Genomic DNA, 23,848 nt, shown 5'->3' on the forward strand with positions numbered 1-23,848 from the left:
TTGTCTCTAGAGCATGTTCAGTAAAGCCAGTGATAGCTTGTGTTTCCCGCTGCTACTCATCACTCTACATCAGTCCTAAAGCAGGCAAAGATCTTTTGATTCTCAGTCAGGAGAAAGAAACCAGACCGTGTGTCTGCTTTGTCCTTGGCCTCTTTGCTGATACTGCCAGCAAGATTACTGAGGTGGTGTGATTTTAATGATGCAAACACCTGCCCAGTAGGAACCAGACTGAGACTACCAGCTTGTTTCACATAGGCCATTGAACAGCTGTCTCATCATAATAGGGTTTGGTCATGACCAACTGGGGTTGAATTCAAACCTGTGACCTACAGGTGAAGGGCTTTGTAGCCATTACCTGTCTCTTCAACCATCAAGCCATTTAAATACCTTCAGAAGGTACATGTCTTGAAAATTTGGTTTGGAAGAGAGAGAAATGGGGAAGATTTTGCCCCTACAAAAATCGTCACCTTTCCTCTCAATTAAAAAAATCCATAGATTTGATACTGGATTTGTACTTGCATGAGAAATTTGAGAAAAGGTAGGTGATATCAATGATGTCTGTGGGCCAGACAGGTACTCACAGTTCTGTTGCAGTAGTACTTGGAGGTTATGTGATATTATACCATTAGATACATCCTTTTCAGCTTGATCTTCACATATTTGAATTTGTCTCAGTGTAAAAAGAAGAGTGTATTGACACAGTGTCTTTGTTTCACATATATCCTGAATCTGCAGTTTTGTAGCAGCTTTCCAGTCCCTATTGTGCATTTAACTTAGATTTGACAGAAACCATAGAATGGTTTTGTAATGGATATTATCTGTGCTCTTGGTCCCTGAAAAGCCTTTTGGATGGGCTAATATCAGCAAAATTTTAGTGGGTAGTCAGGGAATTATATAGAAAACATGTAATTGGACTTCATGAGAAACTGTTGACTAATACCCTTCTGACGATACCTTGGTATCGTCTATGGCTGAGTAATCTGTGTAAAGTGATTTGCATCACAGCCGAGTTAGCGTCAAGGGTATACTTTGGACAGAAGGCACACTTTAGAAATTAGGATCTCCATTTTTTTTTTCCATGTGAAAATACACTACATATGCTCCCTGTTTTTCTCAGGGACTATCACACAGCCCTAAAACATTTACAGCTTTTGCTTATGCTAGAAGGAGGGGATGAGAGAAGAGGAAATATGACAGTGGGGGCTGGTGGCAGCACGAAGCTGCAGCTCTCCATGTGCTTTCAGTGCCTGGTTTGTTGCTTCATGTGGTACAGCCTAGATGAGGCTCATTGAGAGCTAGCTGTAATTGAAGCTGTCCAATAAAAGTGCTGTTAGGAGCAGATGTGGCTGTACCAGGAATATATTTTTTAATGAACTTAAAAATATGTTAAGACCTAAAATATTTCTGGCCAGAAACAAGATTCTTGGCACAGACTGAGCATTTAAGCTTCATCCCAGAAATTTATCTCAGTTTTCTCACTCCATTCTTAGTCCTCAATCTCTCCTGAGGATCTGGTCATTACTTGCCCTCATTAGTACCACTTGTTTTAAAAAGCTTTATTTGATGTCCTTTTCCATCTCAAAATAAAACCTGTATTTAAGGATAGATTTTTATTGGAGAGTGGAGGAAAAAAAGTCTCACTTGTTAAAGAATATCAGGGAATATTTGGCATGCTTTTAAACTTCTATTTTAATAATGGGGCCTTCTTTAGCTTTCCTAGGTATAGTTTTCTGCTTTCAGTTGTGATAACTGGATGCCTGTCAAAAACACAGTTACATTTCAGTAACCTTCTTCCCACCCACGTATTTGTGTGAGAGGCGGCGCGGGTGTGTGGTGCAGAGCAGTTACCAGCCTGGGCACCAAAACCCAGGTGAAATAGCTACAGCTTTGTGGTAGCTCACTGCAGAGCTTCTCAGTCTGTTCTTCCTAGTAAATGCTTCTCTTGTAATTAAGTTTCTGAAAACCTGACCAGTGAATTAAACCATGGGTGAGTTGGTTAAAGTGAAAGAACCTCTCATTACCCCTGGATTCACTTATAATTCTATTTCTGATAGAAGCAGCTTTCCTTGGCAGTCAGAAACTCAAAAAAGAGATGTTTTCTAGAATGATCAGAGCAGTTGGACAAACGTGACAGTGCTTGGAAAAGGTCAGTAGGGGAATTTTATTGTAGGCTATTCAAGCTGTGTCCTTCCAGCAGAAAGAGGGCTTACAAAAAGCAAAAATCATGACTTGAAGGTGAAGAACTGTAAATGAAAGAAAGCTTAAGCAGGTATGCCAGAGGTGTAACTCTTTCCTGTGCTTTGCTTTTTGTTTGATCTGAGCCTTAGCAACATCCCTGCCATGTGGTTTTGATGTGGAGTTGCAGTTCTGCACCCAGGGAGCATTGCTCACGGATTGTCCCCCAGGCATGGGGGATGCTGTGGGGCAGGGGCAGGGGGGATGCTGTGGGGTAAGAGGGAGGGAGGCGTAGCCATGCCTTGGACTATGAAGCTGGCCCTGAATGAAGATAGAAAAAAAAAAGCATTTGATAGAAAAACCTAATTTGTTGTGTTAAAAAAAAAAAAAGAGAGAGAGATGAGAAGTTCGCCATGTCCCTACAACAGAAGTGGCACGTGAGCAAGAAGTGACCCAACCTTTAGCAGTGCAAAGCGATGGCTGATTTGGGAGAGGGGTTCCTCCTCAGCTTAATCAGCGGTGCGTCCTGATGCAGACCTTGAGTTACCCGAGGATTCACACTGCCAGACCTATAGATTTATCTTATGGGGATCAACACGATCTGGGGCAGGGCACTGTCCTGCAGAGCTGCTGGCACCTGCTCTGGAGCGCCCAGCCCTTCGCCTTGCAGCTTCCTCCGCTTTCCACAGGCATGTGGTAGGAAGCGAGGAGCGATTTTGTAGCTGAATTCCGAGCAAAGGCTTCTTTGTCATAAGCGCTGTCAAACAGCCTCGTTGCCACGGCAACCCCGGCTAGATAACCCATTTGGGAAAATACTTGTAGGACCTAACACTCTATCATCTGTCATTCAATAATTTCATGTTCATAATAACTAGGAAATCAATGGCCATCCTCCGAGACAGTTTGTTGAGGGGGTACGCGTGCCACTGGCAGCGCAGCCCACGGTCGCCTCGGCTTGCGGGGATGCTTGTGGCTGTCACGAGCGCGGGGCGCTGCTGGCTTCTTCCGATGGTTGGCTCAAAAGTTGAGGAGAGGCTGAGGTTTGCCATCTAATTAACCTGTGCAGTGGACACACGTGAGAGAGAAAAGCTTATAAAGCAGTTATTACAATATGAGGAAACAAAGGTTTAGGTAGAATTAGCATTTCACATCTTAAAATACCGAGAGAAACTACGTGCTCAAGTTATCGCATGGCCAGCATGAGCAAATTCAGTAACTTAAAGGCATTTTTTTCTTATCTTGGCTTTCTAATTAAACCGCTTATCATCATAAAGGCTGTGTTACCTGCATGTTATGTATTGAATATAAAGCAATCGTGGAACAGTAATTAAAATTCTTAAACATGCACCCGTTGACTTTACATACAATTAGTTTACTGCAGTGTGTCACTTATTAATAGTGCAAGTTTTCAAAATTGAGCCCCCATTTGGCTACGCACGGAGAGCTGTATTTAGTAATTACTTAGGCAATGTTTATCTGTTTTGAAAACAAAATGCATGAATATAATATCTCTAGAAAATAATACTAAAAATAAAAAACATGTTAAATTGAGGCTTCAGGAGAGGGAGGGAGTCCTTGCTGGTCGGGGTATCACAGAAATGAAGAAAAGGTAATTCTTATCACTCTACAAACAGTATTTGAAAGATGCTTATCCTCATAATTTGCTACAGGAGTTTACTTTTTCTTTTAAAAATGATTTTGAAGCACAAAGATAAGGTGGCTGTTTTCCAGCTGGCTCTTTCAACACATTTTGGGTTCAATTAGCACATGGTGCAGGGCGGACACACACAGTGCCATGGGCTGAAGCTTTGAATACAGACTTCTGGTTTGTTCTGGGGATGTGTTGAATAAGTTTTTACGTTTTTCTGTGAAGAGTACATGCATCATGAAAGGAAATATGTGTCCCACTCTGCAAACGTAGTAGTCAGGTGAGGTGATATCTTATGTATTAGCATAGGAAATGGAAAGGCAATGTGATCATTCTTCTTTCATACCAAGAGGTCAAACTGAGAGTTTTCAGGGTGGTGACCTCAAGATCTTCATCATATAATGCTCTGCTGTGGTTTCCTGAGGTAAGCATTTGCTTTAACAGTTTTAAAAACTGTTAAAAAAAGCACATCTGATTACACTCAGTCATAGAATCACAGAATCATTAAGGTTGGAAAAGCCCTCCAAGATCATGTTTTCCAACCATCCCCCTACCACCGTCACCCACTAAACCATGTCCCGAAAAGCCAGGTCCAACCTTTCCTTAAACAACCCCAGGGACATTCTGTGATTTCTGCATTATGGGTTTTCAGTTGTTCAAATCAGCAGAAACACAAGTCCTAATTCCTGTGTCAGAGTTGTGTTAGTGTTGTCTCTGAAACAGGGTGTATTTCATTCATCCATTTGCACTGCAAGTTTTGGATTCATATATCAGGTGTGCAAAAATCAGTTCCAGGGATAGTTTTGTCTGAAAGTGGGTGAAGAAACCTTTTCTTTTTGGTGTTTTTCAACATAGCGTGTTCAGAAGAAGATAACAGAGGTTGCATCTTCATCTGAAGATGTCACAGCCCAGCTATGGAGAAATCCAGAACTCAGCTGAGGCAGAGGAGGAGTAGAGATTTCATTGTGAGAGATCTGATATAGAAGTCCCTGAAAGAAATGGACATTAAAGATATGTATGAATGAGTTACCAGAGGAAGTTTGGTATAGAGGAAATAGAACAATTATCCTAAAATTATAGAGCTTCATCAATAGCAGCAAAGAGGTGCAAGTGGAAGAATTAAGTTGGACATGTAAAGAAAGGGCTGTGGGAGCAGAAGCAATGATAGGAGAGAGTGGCAGATGAGGTTTGAATGTTAGAGTCTCTAGTGGTGAAGATGCCCACCTTGAATGGTAATGGTGTTTTTTTGTTTGTTTGTTTGTTTTTTAAAAAGTGATCTCAGCAAAACTACTCAAAAGGTCAGTATTCAGTCAATAGCAGACAGGACTGATGACAGTCAAGCTGTGATGTGGCTCAACCTTTCAGGGGGATTTTTTGGTTCCATATAGAAAAACAATCTGTATGATGTGGAGAAGGCACCAAAGGAATTAGCAGTGGACCCACCATTGAAGAGAAGTGTGAAACTGTCCTTGGGAAAAGTACATCATGGTAAAAAGCTAAGAGGAAGGAATAGGAGCCGATGGCTGGAGAGGAAACAAGTAGGTGCTTGAAGTGGCACAAGTAACTTTTCATACCACGTCCATGTAGCGATCCTTGAGTTTTGTATAGGAAGTAATCTTCTCTGGTGTGACCAAACAACAAAGACAGCCTTTCTTCTTTCTGTGCAGGGCTGTTAGGGACCTCCTGCAAGGGAAACACTCCCCACAGCTTCTCCATTTACCTCCCGTAGCACTGGGGTGCTTGGCAAGGGAAAGGCTGCCTTGTGTGTGCAAATGAATATATTCTGCTGTGTTCTAAGTTCATAGATTTGTAAAGAAATTAAATGCAGGGAAGAAGTAAAAGTCACTTATTCACCTTTATGAATGGAATTGGCAGCTTCCATTACTTCCTATGGGGATTCTCATATTTACTTTGTGTGGACTTGAAGGAAGGCATTCTAGAGATATGGATGCATTTATTATTTATTGGTTAGGTCTTGTGCTTTCCCCCAGCATTTGTCAGTAACTGCTATTTTCTGTCACCCACTGAAAGATGGAAAGGATGGGAATTTGCAAGAGCGCTGAGGGAGCACGAACTGTGACTGCCTCTTCCATACTTAATGCGGGTGGATAAATACACAACATCAGTTTCCAGTGCTGGCGCTCATTTCAGCCCTATGAGTCCTCCTTTTCTCTCCTCCTTCCCCCCCTTCTCTTAATAGGAGAGCAAAGCAAAGAGGAAGTTGTAACGTGACATTCCCTGTGTGTTGCAGGGGATAAATATTGCCTCCCCTGGTGCTGCTTTGATGAATCTATTTTTAGTCAGGGGTTAGACCAGTAAAGCTTGCGCTGGAGAGTGTGAAATAGCATTGATCAGGCTGACTTCTGAAGCGGGGTGAAAGACAAAAATAAAATAAAATAAAATAAAATAAAAATGATTTAAACCTGCAACCCAGGCATCCTGGTTTGGTTTGCTGTGTGCAGGAGAGTGGGTGTGCAGCTGTTGCTTGCATTAGATCCTGAGCTGGGACTGTCCCAAGGAGCGCTCTTAGCATGTCTCCTCTGTGGCCTCCTGCCCAGCAAGGGGATTTATTTTATAGTTCACCTCCTTGGAGGATGTGTAAGATGGAAAATTTTGAAACTAATGAAGGGAAATCAGGCAGAGAAGACCTGGGAAGGAGCAAGACAAAAGGGCATGGTGAATGGACGAAATTCATGTAGTGAATGTACGAAAGGGGAAACAAATGCAAAGTTACGAAGGGGCACAGAATTTAAGCTGGATAGGATACAAGATAATAAGGAGCAGCATATGCAAAAGTGAAATTTCACTATACAGTAAGGGAAGGAGAGGAGAAAACGAGATAAAACTGCATAGGTTTATGTTGCTAGCAGGAAGTTACTGCCATTTTTGTGTGTATTCCGTGTGGATTATTATAAGAACCACCTGCAAAGATTTTGTTTGTTTGTTCAAAATAGTGTTTAATGTCATACTGTTTTTATTTCTTTGCAAGGCATACAAAGAGATCTTGAAATTGTTTTGTCATCCCAAACAGTTGCTGAAATTCCCTACGTTCCATCCTCCCCTGTGCTATGGCTACACTGTCACCCTGCTTGGTGCTGGGTAGCCCCCCTCACATTAATCTTCTTGGTGCTTTGTACAGTTGTACTAAATTTTGACAATTATTTGTAGTATTTTAATATTACACACTGCTAGATTTCTGCATTATTCACACATCTGTAAAATGATGATAAAATTACCTGGCTTTGTAAAGTACTTTGATACCGTTGTATGAAAAATGTTGTATGAAACTTGAGTTTTGTTGTGATGTAAATAGTTTACTGAAAAGTACATAGAATATTTTTTATAGAAGCTAAGATTTAATAGTTAAAAGAAATTTGTTTTGCTTGCTCAGAACTGTTTGCTGTTCTGCTTGTGCCTAAAGTAATAAAAATATTTTCAAATAGAAATAGACCTTTATATAAATTTTCTCTAACATTAGTGCAGACAGAGCTTAGACAAAGTTGCTGATGATGACAGTTTTTCAAGATCTTTTCTTCCTGTCTTTATTTTATCACTTAACTTGGCATTAGGGTAGCATGTGTTCAGAAAAGCACCTAAATGATTAATTTTATCAGTTGGATTGTGACCTTTTGTGAAGTGTTTATATGATGAACTACATTAGGAAGCAGAAAGATGGCAAAAGCATCCTTCTGCATTCCTAACTAGACGTACAGATACCTGATCATTTCTCACGGTGGGTATGAGGTGGTCATAGCTGTGCCTGCACCCTGCTGTCTTGTGATCAATATGCATGTCTTTCATAACGTAAAAGGAAGAAGACACCCTGTAATCAGAGAAATTAACAGCTAAATGAGAGTTTGTGGTTAGCTGGTATCCCCTTTTCCTTTGAGTTCAACTAGAACACAGGCATGTTTATGAATTTTGCTAAGACAGCCGAGAGAGGCTAATTTAATTTGAATTTCTGACAGGTTTCCAGGAGAAGTAATCAGCAAAGTTGTCAGGATTACCGTATGAGACTTGTGTAATTTCTTACAGCAAATGTGAGCCCATCCTGATTTAGGTTCTGAATGCCTTACATCAGGAATGTACTGACACCTTATAGTCTCTCTTGGTGCTTTAGTCTTGTGCAGGAGAGCTCTTGAGTGCTTGCTTATGACTTGTTGAGAAAAATAGCTCTTAAGGATGCTTTACTAAATTTTCTTTCAGGTTTTCTTCATTTCTTTGAATGTATCACTTAAGTTTCCTGAATTAACTGTTCCAAACGCCATCCTAGATGCAAAGTATGCTGAAATTGACTTTTTCATAATTTTTTTTTTCAAACAGAAAGTAGGAATTTGAATTCCCACTTTAAAAACAACTTTTTGTTGTTGTTTCTTTAAAAACAACAACAAAAACAGCAAGGACAACAACAACAAAAACCCACCTTTTTTCTTACAAGATAACCTAGATCTGAGGAATGAGTAACATCCAAACTTTTGGGTAATATACCTGAATTTGTAGTTCACATTTCTATCTTAAGATAGAAAGACTCTCTCTTGGTTTCCCTGAGATGACACTGTTGTTGCTCAGTGCATGATAAATTATGTTTCCTAATTTATTTGACCATCACTATTTGAATCCCTAAAACATTACCATAAATCCCTAAAAGCTTCTACCGAAGGGAAAGAAAACAACTTTACAGCTTCTGGCTAGTCACTCCAGTGACACAGTGAGGTCACCGTTGAGGCATTAACTTTTGAAGAAGACTACAGAAATATGACTGCTATATGCAGGTAGTGTTTAACCACAGTAAATTTGTTGTCATGTACTAAAATTCAATCACTCTTTCAGAAACTTGTGGTTCAGTAGCTGGTGGAGAAAAAGCATTGTTTGCCATAGCAACCTGAACATCCAGATACAGTGTGTCTGTCAGTTTTGCGAGGGCTAATTTATCATGTAAAGTATATGCTGTATATGTCACATTTTACTGTCTGTTCATTTGTTTTGATAATCAAGATCTTGACAGATTTGTCCCACATGGAAGGATTTATAGTAAGGATTTTCTTATCACCAAATTAGGTTAATACATATAATCCTAGTGTCCTGCACAAGAACTTGATAGAAATGAAAGAGATTCAGCTTAGATGTGAAGGTCTTGCAGAAAAAGAAAAGAAAAAAAACAATCCTCCTCCCTAGTCCATTTTCCTGCTTGATTTTTTGGGGGAGGGGTATTTATTTATTTATTTATTGCTGTGATTTGTTTAATATCTCTGCAGGAACAATCACAGAAAGAGGATAAGCAATGGCTTTGAGAAGGTTAAATATTTCCCCTCCTATTCGAAGATCCTTCTGTTGTGGTTTTGTTTTTGTTGTTGTCATTTTGTTTTGTTTTTAAGGTATAAAGCGAAATTCTGTAGAAATGAAGCATAAGTGAGTTTTGGAAATGAGCAGCTTATCCCTCTCGTGGACATGCTCACATACATGCCTCTTGTAGTTTGAAGCGTGATAAGTAAATTCATTTTTCACAGATGTCACTTTCTCCCCTGTGGTAAATGAGAGAATCTTTCTCTCCTTTCTGAAGACAAAGAGTTGAAAATGTGGGGACTGACTTCTTATGGACTGCAAGAAATGTGGACAGATTTAGCCACAGGAGATGTCTACCTGGCCTGAAGCATGTTGTTTCCCTTTTGAAGTTAAATGATTTGGTAGCACTAAAATTGTCTTTGGAGTACATGAGATCAGATTTATCCATTTTTATATTACAGCAGAGTGCTTTGGTCTGAGTGGGCAAGTGGATGAATAGGTGTGGGGGCACAGGGGAGGTAAGTGTCTGTGTGTGAGCATCATTAAATTCTTACAAACATAAATACATCATCTGGCTTGCTAAAGCTGCTGATAAAAGTTGTGCAAGTGGCCTTGAGCTCTTTGAGATAAAGAACTCCAAAGAATATCTCCTAAAATATCTATCCTGCAAGGATATAATCTTATTATTACTTTTAAGAAAGAACATTGTCTTCTTTTGGTAATGTATAGGGGTACCAAGGGCACACACTGTGCTATTGGACAAAGCAGGGTGGGCATTTCCTAGTAAGTAAATACATTCAATGAAATGTAAGGAGACTCCTTTTCCCAGCCCTAGGACTGGGGAGAACATCAGTGGAGAATTATAAAGCAGAGATTCTTTGAGCAGGAGATTTTTGTTTTATTTCTCATCGTATTTCTCCATTCTAGACTATGCTTTATCTTTATTTATGACTGATATTGACAACCAAAATACACTCAGGGCTCGGGTGTGTATTTCAACAGGAGCATATTTTGAAGTCCAAAACTTCAGGGAGATAGTGTTTTCGTGGTGTGAAAACTTAATTGGAAAGGATTTTCATCCCAGATGACTTGCACTTGTGTTGCTACTTTTCGATCTATTAATACTTAGTGGTGAAGAAGGACACCAAGGAGTCATCTTCAGAATATATTGGTTTTTTTTAGCTGCTTCAATCTTGGTAAAGTGAATGAGACCCAAGCCTCTAAAATTCCTGCTTCACACCTCAAGTTTTCTTTTAAGTGATTTTCATGTTCACAGTTTCCGATCATTGCTGTGCCAAATATTAGTTAAGCAGTTCACTTTAATTGGCACCATTCTTCGACTGTAATGTGACTGAATGCTTTTCCTTGACCGTACATGGGCCTTTGGCTGTTTCCCTCTAGCAGACTTAGTCATTAGGAAGCTATATTCAAAAAAATGCACCCATCCAGGGCTCAGACAGCTGGCAGTACCGGGATGCTGCAGTGAGGCTGAAGGGGAACAGCAGCTGTGCCAGGGGTGTCACCACTGTTGGGAGGCAAGGGCGGGCACCCACCCCCCTAAAACTACCGACCTGTGACAAATCTCCCCTCTGACGCTGACAAGCTCCATGGCTTTGCTCTTTGTTCCAAGAGGAAAGAACAGATTTCAGATTAAGGATCTGAAATTTTGTTCAGAGATAAAGCAGGATTTGCTATGCTAATTTCTGTTCTGCAGGAAATCAAAACACAAGAAAAAGAAGCACTGTTAATCGGATTGCATTTGTTTCCACCCGTGTGCCTCAGCAGGAGTTTCTCCACCCTTCCCACCCCCTTACACCTGAGCTCAGCCCTGACCTTGCTGCTTTACGATGGCCTGGGCGAGGAGCACTGTGTGCAGCGGGGCTGGGGGAGCCTGGCACGGCCGGTGCCCCCACACTGGTGGAGCAGCTGCTGCAGTGTCCCCACGTTGCCAGCTTTGGGTCTGGGACCTGGCCATGCCTGGGGCAGTGTCCAGCAGACCCACGCACCTCCCAGACAGCTGGCATGGTAACCCAACACCAGCAATTTTCAGAGAAAGACGCATCTAATAACATTAATTTTCTTCTGGAGCAGACGGCAAGGTAACTAAAGCCAGGTTGATTGGGCTTCACTGGGATTTTTACCTAATGATCTTCTAGAAAGCAGGTGCGTTGGCAGTGATTTTAAGCTTTAGAAAGCTCAAACAGTGTGTAAAGTAAACCTTCGCTGCTGTGGGGGCTTCATAGGAGGGGGTGCTGCATTAGTTTTAGATCATTACGAAGCATTTGCTGACTACAACAGAATTAATGGTGCTTTTATGGCAGTCAGTTAATGACTGTCAACAAACAGAGCTGATTTCTGTTCAAATTGTAATTTTAAATCAAACTAGCCAGCTGTCAGACACCGGAGCAGTATGAACAGTTCCTCCTGTACCATCACACGGTGCCATCCCTGCATCATGCTATCAGGTGTGTGTTGGGAGCCAGATTGGAGATTCAGTCGCATACATGACCTAATACTGATTTTAGGGTGATGAGATCACAATTAGTTGCATACAAAAACAACCACTTCCGCTCTGCCTTACTCTTCCTTTAGAGACTTAGGACATTTCTATGTTGAAAAATTACTTTTTACTATAGTAACATGAACTTCTGACAGTAGTATTGCAGCATCTTTATGTTTTGGCAAAGGGGGAAGCAGCTGCTTTTATGACCTGATTCAGTACAGGCCTTCTTTTGTACTTCAATACTATGAAAATCCATTCAAGGCCATGAAGACTTCCCCAATCCTGAAGTGTTTTTCTAGAGCAGAGTAGGTCATTTATACTGAGCAAGACAAAATAATCTATTATATTGAACATATCCCTGAATCATTCTTCCAGATTGTCAATTGTATGAGCTTTGCCAGCAAACAGCGAAGTGTCTGTATTGGTAAATATGTCTCTATAATGATAATGCATTATTTATATGACAGGCTACTCTTCCCAGCATTTGTGCTTCACTTTGGAAATAAGTGGATGTGACAAAACTACTGTTGTAGATGAATCCAACTACTAGTTAAACTAGAAGGCAACCTAAAAGGAAATACTTTGATACTGATTAGCACACCATGCTAATAATTATGTAGTTTACTATTTAAAACTTTAAATCAATAAACCACACAAGACATTATAATTACATTTGATTTCTGGAGACTGTGAGGGTGGCCTCAGCAGAAGAACTTGGATGGATGTAACAGCACTAGATAATACATTCTTTGAAAAGCTCTGAAAAAATCTTAAAAGGTTCACTGAATTAATGCTCCTGCAAGATGGGTGTTACTCATATTATAAGTAAGAATGTAAAAAGAAAGAGCTTTTCTAATGATGATATCAGAGGACAGAGCAGAGGCAGGGAGTCCTTGCTGCTGCTCCCATCCTCTGTACCAGTTCCTGCTGCTTCAGCATTTGAATTAGCGTTTTGTGCTGTGGACTCAGTTTCTCATTGAGGTTTTTCATTGATATTTGACTTTGTTTGGTGTGGAACTGAACTTGGTGTGTAGTATCTCAGTTCTAGATGGTCAGTCTTTCCCATAGATGTTAAAAAGCTCAGATGTAATCTTTGGATGTGGGGAAAAAATAATAATAAAAAAAAATTTTTTTTTTTTTGGTGTATGTAACTTGAAAAGCTTTGAAACCAATGAGGACAGTAATAAATCATACTTTCATAAACATGTTTAAAGCCCAAAGTTGTTACACAGCTATTAGCAAAGCCTTGTAATGCAGTTGGGATTATATGCTGTTTTACCTGCTAACGTTAGCTAAGGAACTTTGGGTTTAGTACATATCCTAGTTTGTTGTGCAAGAACTGGTAAATTTGCAGCTTTAGAACTGAATTAGTAAAGGGATCATATTGCCAATATTAGATTTCTGAGGAGGCCAACAGTAAACACACAGGCAGGTGGATGCATAGAGAGCTCTCTCACTGCAGTCGCACAGCTCCCAGGGGTCAGTGAATTACAGGCTTCCTAAGCAGGCAGATGACTGCTGACAGTTCTCTGTTGTAAAGTTGTCTCATAGCTTTCTGAACCCTTTTCTGCTTTTTGCTTCCAATGAGTTTTGGTAATGAGTTCCACACTCGAATTACTTGGAAAAAGTGCAAACTTCCTTTTGTTGCTTTAAATGTTTTGTCTGATTATTTCCTTGCGTAATGTGAGAAGGAACATCTTCCATATGAGAATTGGAGGGGAAAATAAAGGTTAAGATGAAAGTGGTAGGGAAAGTGAATTATTTTACATCTGTGTTTCTCATCTATTCATCATAGCTCTTCCATTTCCATTTAATGATTTGGAGATGGAAAGACCAGAACTGCTGGCTGTGATCGGATGCAGGTATTGCCGTTCCATGATGACAGTTTTTGCTCTGTTGTCAGTCGTTTCCAAAAGATCCTCATATACTGCTCGACTTCTTCCTGTGGCTGAACACTGAATATAGATTTCAAGGGAACTCTCCATAAGTTCAGGTCTATTTTCTGAGTAGAAATAAGTACTTTAGAGCCCCTAACTCTGGATGTTTTAACAATGTTCCTTAAGTGCATTATTTAATATTCATTGACGTGGGACTTCATATTCCAATTTCTTTATAATCAGACTTTTTTTCCATAACTCTGTTCAGGCATTTTAGGTTTGGATATCCTGAATAAAAATTTGTCATTTCCTTTAAGTCATTTTAAGTTTATTTATGAGTAGCTGTATTCTGTACACTCCACAGTGTTGAAACTTTTTAATGCAGTAAAAATCTGGTTTCTTTTAAAATTCGTTAACAGAGTCCTTAGTTTAGAGAAGACTCTGAGGGCCAATGTTGACCAGTTTTATTAATTTAACTGACACCATTTACTTGAAGTGTTTATGTATTCATAAGGCCTTAGGTGCAGTAGAGACACCATTTACTGTCCTGCAATATTTCTGTGTTTGATTATGGCAGCAGTTTAAGAAAAGAGAAGGAAGCCACCCTGAGTGAAAGCCTCAGAAAGTGTATCATAGCTGGAACTTTGAGAAAAGAAAGAGAAGTAAGGTATCTGGGTTGTCTGAAGTTTGGCCAGTAGGCCTGGTAAAGGAATGGTACTTTCCCCCAAAGAAAGTTCACGTAGCAAGCACTTTTGTTTAGCCTGCTGGGTGTATATACGTTATCTTATTTTAAAGTCTTATATTCTCGGATAACTTTTTTCATGCTAATTTATGCCACTTTACCTATGACAAGAAATGTAAAAGCCAGTCCCCTAGACTGATATTTGAAAAGATATAAGGATTAGCCAGGGTGTGAATTCGGCGTCTTTGGATTATGTTTACAGAAGGTTTTAAAGTTTTTCTCTGCAATCATAGGGATAGAAAATGCCTTATTTTTCCAATAGACAAATTGACTGATGCATACAATCACCTGATTCCAGCAGCTGAGGATTTATGGAAAACACTGTCTCAGTGAACAACAAGATCTGTCCAGGCTGAGGTCAGGCCTTTGTTTTGGACAATGTAAACTACATGGTGCAAAGCAAAGGGTCTCCCCAAGTCCCTTTTCTTTTGATGTTCTTGTTTTACAGGTATGCAACCTGTAAATTGCATACTGTAAATTGCATTGTCATCTATTATGTCAGCTGAATTCATGGGGATTATTCAAAAATTCTTGGCTTGGTAAATTTAGGAGTGCATGCATTTGGGAGAGGGCAAAGAAAACCTGGAACTTCATGTTTTCCTCATTGGGTATCACCCCTGAGTTTGGATTGACAACTTCACTGTCTTCACTTGTAGGCCATTATATGTCTTTCAGCTATGTGATAAAGAAGATTGAGGAGTGGATGGCCTTTAATTTGTAGTGTCATTGCTTTATTTTTTTCCCATGTGGAATGATAAACGTTCAAGCATGGCTGCTTACAGTTGGATGCTTCTATACCTCAATGAGGAAACTATATACCGAATGTGTAAGTCATCTCCTAGATTCTTAAAATGAATTAGGAGACCTAAACAAGGGCACCTTATTTGAAAACATTAACAGAAATTTCGCTGTAACTCTCTTGAAATTGAACTCCATCCCTTTGCATTATTGCATTCCTGGTTTGACTGTAAATTATGATTTTAGTCTTTATGGTAACATTAAATTATAGGTGATGAACATGGAGAACTCCACAATCAAGAAAAGCATTGAATTATTCAAATATCTTTGAATTACATGTAGAATAAGAATTACTTGATTATGTTTTAGTACCTTCTTGGTCCCTTTAGCTACAAATCTGATGTGGGAGGGGGATTAAGAGGAGGGAAAGAAGGAAGGAATGAAGAAGATTGCTTTCTTTCCCAACATCAAATTCAGCTTGACAAAAGCACATCATATATTTCAATTTAGTCATTAGTAAATCAAGTTTTGCCTTGAATTTCATTCTGTGTTGAATGAGGTTTAGTATTTTGATCACATGTAAAATCAAAGCAGCATATTTTAGATGGAGCTCAAAAACCTGGAAACATACCTTTCCTTCTCAAATAAATCTATCCAGCCCTGCAGACTGTGCCCATTAGTGGCTGTAGAAGCAGTACATAGATCCTTTTTACTCTATGTATGGGCAAAGGGCAGGCACTTGATAAATGAATGGAGAAGCCTATGTCAGATTCAGAGAAGGAAACAAAAGAACCAGAGGAAGAGCAGTGAAAAAAGAGACTGTCAAGGGAAACTGCTGAAAGATTATCTGCAGTTTTCCATTGCTTATTTCATCTCTTTTGTTTGTTTGTTTGTTTCTTGTATCTGTAAAACCAGTTTCCTGAAGTAATATATCCTTCCTCCCCACCCTTTTTTTTAAAGAACTAATTGTAAGGGACTATCAAAAATATACCAGGGTAAATCATGGCTCTTTTTATGAATGTAGTTTAGCTTTCAGACTGTGTATGTGTTAGAGGAAGTAGTGTCAGTGGTTGGAGAGAACTCTTTCATCGAAAGATGGCATGGTTGTCCTTGCACGACTGTTGTCTAGTTCCTTGATCTGACTTTCTTAAGTTCAGAATTTGCACATCTGAGAATCCTTCTGCACCTCACAATATAGAAACCTTCAAAGGTTGAGCTGATGTTTGCTTCATGGGTTTAAACCTCCCAGCATGAGCAGCATATCATGGTAGTATGGAGGAGAAGAACAGAGGCTGATTCTTTCTAACAGTGATGAACATGCCTCTGCACTTAGGCTTTGAACCCCTTGGACTTTGGGAAAGTTCAGAACCAAATTTGTCTGCTTGGATTCTTTCACCAAATAAAGTAAATCTTAATGTTATATTTCAGAACTGTGCTTGAAGCTGATACATGAAGAGCTTGTTCTGTTAATCATCATTATTAGATTCCTCCTGACTCTGCCCATTTATTAAAGGAGATGAAATTTAATTAAAATTTAGTCCCAATCTATCTGTAATTTACATAGAGGGTCTAGAAAACTTTACTTTTATTCAGAGGTCACAGCAATGGTCCAGTTTTTCATGTAGGTTTCTCTGCTTGGCTTTCATTCTGACTGTTAGGTAAAATTAAGGCCCAGAAAATCAGATTATTACATCCCAAGGGGCAGGACTGATAAGCAGCACATGATTGTTGATCTGCTTGCTACTTGGTGTTGGTGGTGTTTGAGGTGCTGCTGGATGCAAAGCCAATTTGTTAACAATTAGTGCTCATTAGAATCATTTCCTGTTATCGATTTTAAATGTTTGACAAAGCACTTTTAGGAAACTAGACCCAAAAAAAATAAAAATAGTAGCTCTACATCAGTGCTTAGTAATTACAACTCTTTAGGGCCCAGTGTCAATCTCAACTAACTGGTTTCATTGGTTTCTGAGTAATTATTTCTGCTATGGATCCCCCCTGCTATCCCCTCCAGATTAAAGATGCTTTGAAAGAAGAACATAGTTCTTGATTAGCAGAGTTGCTGAGAAAGGAGTGAAGAAACAAAAGCAACTTCTAGTTTTCTGTTCAGGTTTGTTATGTTTTTTGTTGTTGTTGTTTTGTTTATTTATTTATTTATTTATTTACTTTGCAGAACTCTACTAATAGATGACATAATATACAGCATAGGAATTAATGTCAGCCTGGAATTAAATGTAATTTCCATTGGCCCTAGCATTTAACACATAGGTTTAATTTTAAATGCATCCTTGCCTTTATATACACACTGAGAATTGCGGAGCCATTAAAATCTAATTTACAAATAGTAAAATTAGATATAATAGCATGTTGTAATAAAAGCTTTGATATCTCGGAGTCCAAGAGGGTATAGCTGTTAAGTTTCTTGGAAATTGGAGCTATAATTACTATTAATCTGTTTTACATGCCAGAAGTAACTTGTATGTGAGATTTATTTAATAAACAGTACAATATATGCATGCATGTAAAATGCACTAAATTTGCATGCCTGCATTTTCCATATATACTGCATATTTATGACAAGTTGTTACAGACTCATGCTTTTTAAGAGTATGCTGGAATTTTGGTTAAATTTGACTGTGTCAAAGGTGACATTAGCAGTATAGCCATCTGGGTTAGTTTTCTCTCCTTTTTTGCTTTATTTTTTTTTAAACCTGATCAGCCCAGGTTTCAAAAGTACTTTCTTAAAATGCCTGCAAATATTTTAAATGCATTAGATGATCCCTGTTGCACAAGGTGGAGACCTAACATAAGACTTGGCTTGTGCCTTTCCAGTCCCCATTCATGAATTAGTCTCACGATTGCTGTAAAAATTAAGGCAAGTGTGGGTGAAATACACGAGCCTTAGTCCCTCTAACCTTAATAAACAGAGATGGTATTGACACAAGTGAATTTTGTTTAACCACAGTACATTTGCTTCTTAATTAGTGAATATTCATCTGTCATCAGCAGCAGCTATGACACCCCTCCCCGCTAACACGTTCTGTCATAAATAATCAATGAGAGGCTATTAATATTCATGAGTGAGAATCTGTGTAGTCATGTGCACTGATGCAGAGACAGGGGGAGTGTTGCCATGAACTGAGTCGAAACTCTGTGTGTGTATACGTGAGTGTAAGATAGTTAGGGAAAGGGAAGAAGAGCATGCTGCTACACACTGCCCTGGCTGGTGCTTCCAGCTCTCAGTGGTGTGTCTGTGTTTCTGGGCTGGAGTGACTGATGAAAAACAGTAGTCAAGTCTGGAGGGTGATTCCCTGTCAGTGCATTTGCCTTTCAGTGCTGGGGAAATTAGAGGCTTTGCTCTTGTGTTGCTTATTAGAATGGGCTGCAATCTGTGCACTTTTCAGAAGAGAGAGGAACACTACAAACTGCTCTATGAAGTTTCACAGGTGAGTGCAGAGGATATTACCAGCATCTCCAGAGTAAAAATGTGTGTGATTTAAAGACAGTAAGTAGACATGCTTTTGTTTTGGTTTGCCTTTTTTTTTTTTTTTTTTTTCCTTTGCAAATTTGCTGGCTAAGTTGTATTGGGGGGGTTGGTAATTATTAGTATTTTGGGTGCCTGTTGTTTTCTGCTCGTTTGCCACTCCCCCTTCAGATGACTTCCTGTGGGATTCTTTTAACATTTTTGTGCATCTTCTGCCAAGATGTCAGTCATATAGCAGCAGTCTCACTGAACCGTATCGGTGGTGTTTTAAGGGAGCCCTTAGCTTTGGTAATAAGACTGATTTCAGATAAGTTGCACTGCTGCCTCTGAAAGTGTTAGGTCTGTGATCTCAGGTATTTCTAAGTTAAGGAACAAAGTTTTTATGGCATGTCTGTGCTGGCCAAGGAGTGTATTAAATTTTCAGATTAGTTAAAATTGAAATGGTTCTAGAATATGCTTGTTACCTTTAAACAGGTACCAAGTACAACAGGGTCTCCATGGGTGAGGTGTGCTTCTTGTTCATTCCTCGGTGCGCTATTTCTGTTTACTACTAGACAAAGATCTTAATCCCATCTAGTTATTTTGGCGTCTCATTCAGCAGCAGGAGAATAGTATCGTAGCAGCGTGAACAGTAGTGTAGCAGTGCGCTGCTAACGTGTTCCCAGCTCCTTCAGAATAAGACAAGAAAAGACAAAACAAGCACTTACCATAATAGCCCACAATTTTGCTCAGATCCTATTGAATCAGCATTTGATTTGCAGCTTTTTGTTTGTTTTTCCCTTGGCACAGCAGAGCCTCACATACTGAAGTTTAGTGCCTTTCAGCATCTGCTCCCTTCCTCTCTATAATTTGTCCTCGCTCTGACACATTGCTGTTGACGGAGGCTGAACGCTGGCAGTTTTGGACTGCGCTGCTGCTGACAGGCAGCGTGGAGGAGAAAACAGCTCGCAGCGTTGGTGGTCTATTGGCACAGCAGCAGCTAAGTGCCCATTGCCGACTGGTTCCCTGCGAGTTCCTCCTGACGTGATTCATTTTGCAGTGGGCTAATTACAAAGTGGATTCTCTACACATGAAGCAGCCTTCTCAGTTGCAGTGTTAATGCACATTTTCATGGTAATGTGATCAGAGCCTCATTAGCCAGTTTCCAAAATGATCCTCTGCATTAATTAAATACAGAAATGACTCTTTTTTATCACCATAGAGAGGAAGAAGAAGATTAACATTGTTAATTACTTACTGGGGGCAATACCTCTGCATCATTTTTTACCATTGAACTGGCAGACATATTCAGTCCTAAAAGAATGTCCACTTGCAGGTAACTGCCCACTGCTCTGGCGCGTGAAGATGGTCTCTAGGTGGAACACTTCCCTTTAGTTCAACAGTTACTCATAATCCGATCATCACGTTTTCTTATAGCAGCACAGGGAAAAGCACAGCAGCACGTTTCCATCTCCTCCCTTTCCCCCTCCCAGCTCTGGACTGCCAAACTGATCTGAAAGTGTAAAATGGAGAGAGTGGAGTAGGTCGGTGTCTGCTTTTCTGTGCCAGGGAATAAGAAATTCAGGCTGTGCTCTGAAGGAGATTAGACGTTTCTTGAATGGCTGCATGTGTGTAAGGAGAAAAGAGTCTGTTCCTGGGTTAGAGTATGCATTTTCAAAACATTCCTTGCATTAAGGCTCCATGGTAATAAATGCTATTGAAATGATCAGCAAACCAAATGTGGGGCGGGAAGGGGGGGGTGTATTCTAGAGAAATTTTTCCCTTTATGTTATCCTCTGTGCTGTTGAGTTGGAGTGTTTGTGGATGCAAATAACCAAGGTGCAAAATGAACTAATGCTTTCACTTTTTGCTCTGGTGTTTCCAGATAAAGTGTAATCCCTAGAAGAACCTGAGTGAGTTTCCTTGGGGAGTTAAATGCAGTGAACCTGGTGCTGCATCTTGTGCTGTTAGGGAAATGTCACTGATAAGGTGCAGAAGGGGAGCGGAGAAATGACTTAGTATGCTCTCTGCCGGATCCTGTGTTCATCTGTAAACCCACTGCTATCTTTGTTTCAGTGTATGCAGGTCAGAGCCCAAAGGATATGATTTTAACCAGGTGTTGCAGCAGTGATCAGGTAGCATCTCACACCATAGCTGGCTCTGTGTACAGTACTGATTTGCTGCTCTGGGTAGGAGCAGCAGTAGAATATGATAAATTCAATTAAGCCAAGGCAGGCATTACTACTTGATTTGCAAATCCCTTTTTAACTCTCCAGTCCTGTAATTCCTACACCACAGCCTTGGCTCTTTCATCTGCACGATTTCTGGAGAGCTTGGGACAAGTTAGCCTGTCAGGGACATGAACTGACTGAGGATGAGCTGTGGCTCACTAGCATGCATGGATCAGATAGATTAATTTATATTCATATAAGGAAGTGATCCCAGCTTCATCTCTCACCTTTCCAGTGCTAGGCTACCTGATACCATGGGTGGTCGGTGCGCTCGTGTGTTGAAAATACAATAAACAAAGGAAAGCACATCTGCAGAGGAGAACCATGCAAATGCTTACAGCGAGGCTTGTTTTCTGCTCCTGTTTGTAGCGAGGTCAGATTCAGCACGGGAGAGCTTTTTGTTGTAGAGCTGCTGGGAAATGAAGACATCGTTAGAATATGTATAATTCCCCGCTCCTCCCCACCCCCTTCCTCCCGGCTCACTCTGCCTGGTGCCGAGATAGCGGCGCAGAGACCGTGGAGGCCCGCTCAGAAAACAGCATTCGCTTGAACGGTGGAGGCTTTTATTTTGATAACTACGCCTCACACTTGTAGATTGGGATTAAAACAAAAAGTCAAACCCTCACGTTTTAAGAATAAAAGCTTCTGAGGTACCATTATGCATTGGTGAAGCACCCTCCTGCTTCTGAGTGCCTCTTCACCTGTCCTCGGGGCGTGAGGATGCCTCGGCTTTGCTTCTTGACTTCCCCCTGAGAAGGCATCAGGCGTAGTCCCTGGTACCACCGAGAGCCCCACTAAGTCCTCTTCTCCATGAGTCTACAGCTGGTGAAATGGAAGCAGTCTTGGTTTGAGATTTATGACCCCGCATGCTACTTTGTGGGGCACATTATTATTATTTCCTGTGTGCTGCATAAGCAGGATTGAGCTAATGAACGTGTAGCCAGGAAGTCTGCTTCGAGACACTTAGAGAAGGTGGGACCTGGTGGGTGCTCATGTCCATTAGGAACAGACCTCTGCTGCTCTCAGCTAATTTCCTCTTGCACTGCTCTGGTGAAAGAAGTGAGTTCAAGTCGATTCTTAGCTGAATGGTGAGGGATCTTTTCAGTGGAAAGTAAAGAGTAAGATGCTAAGGATTGGAGAGAATGAAACTGGAGCACCATCTGATCGATTGTCAGCAGTTATCTTCAATAGCCTTAGATGAAACTCAAGGAAACATTAATTTTTCAGTCAATTTTGTGGATATCATTTAGAAATACTTCTGCTTGCTGGAATTTTTAAGCTTTGTTTCCAAAATGGGCAATTTAACACAGAGAAAAAGAAGAAAGAGAGAGAACATTACTTTCAGAGGTCAACCAAAGACCTCTGCAAACTTTTATTGAGTTACATGATAAGAAATAGTTCTGGCTCAGGTGAGCTGAGAATTGAAAGGGAGACAAGAAAAAAGCTGCAAGGGAAAGCAGAGGCAGCCTGGGATGGCTCAAAAAGTGAGTGGTAGAGCTCGGATTAAAGCTAAAAGGTTGCACATTTTCGTTTTACATTTGACCTTAAATGATAGTAGAGCCTGCTTGCAGCGTTTCTGAATCCTCTGAAGACTGATTATGCAGTTTGCTTCTCATGTTGGTTTCCATAATTAGCATAAAGCTCATATTTTTACCAGTTTAGAGTTCTGATTTTATGTTCATTTTGACATCCCTTGGGCTACTTGAAGTACTGAGTTGTAGTGGTACATCTCTTTGCACTGAAAGCTGTTCACAGGAGAGACATCAGGCCTGCCAACTAAAGGAGCAGAGGCATTTTTGTATTTTTCATGACATGATACTTACAGTTGGCATTGCAATAATGAAAGAAGACTGCAGGCCAAGAATGGTTTTTTGTCATTAGGACCTACATTCTCTAGTCCCAGTGAAGTTTGAATTTATTCAGAGTTAAATAGTCTAGATGATGTGATCCTTATTTACCTTCTGAACCAGCCTTTAGCCACTAATACTTATTTCTGGTGCTTATGCCATGTGAGACATTACATGACATTACTTTTTTTTTTCTTTATGTCACCAGCAATGGGAAAGTGCTGTCTTGTGATATATCAACACATATGGACATATTTTGTGGCCCATTTATACTTCGTCTCTATTTATAATAGAAATTCTGTGGCAGGATACATTGAGCTCTGGAAAATGTGAAAGGAGAAAATTCTAGATTTAATTTTCTTGAAATTAATTGAATTATTCTACTTGAATTAAATCAGTAGCAAAAGTAGATCTGCTTTGATCTTACTGCATTTCCTAGTTTTTCTTCTAGTTCCTCTCTAAATTTTTAAACAAAGTAGAGACCACCCTGATTCTGAACTCTTCCAAGCAGCTCTTCTGAATACTGATTTCTCTGTTTGAAAAGTTAAAAAAAAAAAAATTGAGGTGCTGACGGATTCAACAAATCTGTGGGAGTACTGTTTCCTCTCAGTTAAACTGAAAAAGTTTAGAGCTCAGCTCTATAGAATTCCCCTAACAGCTGCACTGTCTCATACTAGTAGAGCAATGTATTTATGGTAAAAAGATGATCAAGTAAAGCTTGTCATACATTGCTAGCAAATTGCTACATTTGTAGAAACTTGTTTGGAATTTCCCTAAAGAACTTTTGCTGAAGTAAAAAGACTTTAAAAACTGACTTCATAAAAGCTGACTTTCCTCAGAGAACAGGAGATGGTCTTTGTGGTTAGCAGGCATGGCTTTTCTGGTTCTTCTCTTTTCTTACGTCTTTTCTTTAAACTGATAGTTGAGCAGCATTCATCTAAATAACTAATCCTATCCCCTTAACTTTCTGCAGACTGTTCTCCAGAAGAGGCTCTGGTGTTGTGGCATTGCCAACAGCGGAGCTCGCTGTGCTGTGGTGGATGCCAGTCCACAGCAGCGTTGGCTGCCTGACAGGGAGTGTCCCCTGGAGCCCCTTGTCTGGGCTTGGGATCTCATCACAGAGCCACATTTAGCTTTCGTGAGGAGTCCTGGGGGATGGTGCCATGGGCACCTGGGCCTGGGGACAGACAGGCTGCTTTAAGACAAACAGCCCTGGCCTCCCAGACAGATGGTGGCAGCAGCCAGGACACCAATGCTTACAGCTAGGCACATAAGGAGGTTTTCATCTGCTTTCTTAAAAGCTTAAGGCCAACAGCTGTATTCTGGGGATTGTTCTTTTGAATG

General features: G+C 40.2%; 1 protein-coding gene across 3 annotated transcripts in view; it reads left to right on the forward strand.

The window, feature by feature from the left end:
• The window catches only part of PDZRN4 (PDZ domain containing ring finger 4), a 269,618-nt gene that overhangs the window by 147,739 nt on the left and 98,031 nt on the right, over window positions 1-23,848 (forward strand). Inside the window, exon 1 of one of the 3 annotated variants that reach the window (XM_083838890.1) lies at window positions 18,056-18,409. The exons of the other annotated variants lie outside the window; for them this stretch is intronic. Coding sequence (XP_083695016.1) covers window positions 18,341-18,409 — 69 coding nt within the window. The 5' untranslated portion in view covers window positions 18,056-18,340. Of the gene's footprint in view, window positions 1-18,055; window positions 18,410-23,848 lie in introns of those variants that run through there. 3 annotated transcript variants of the gene reach the window in all.

Source organism: Anser anser (assembly GCF_964211835.1).
Source record: "Anser anser genome assembly, chromosome: 1".
NCBI lineage: Eukaryota > Metazoa > Chordata > Aves > Anseriformes > Anatidae > Anser > Anser anser.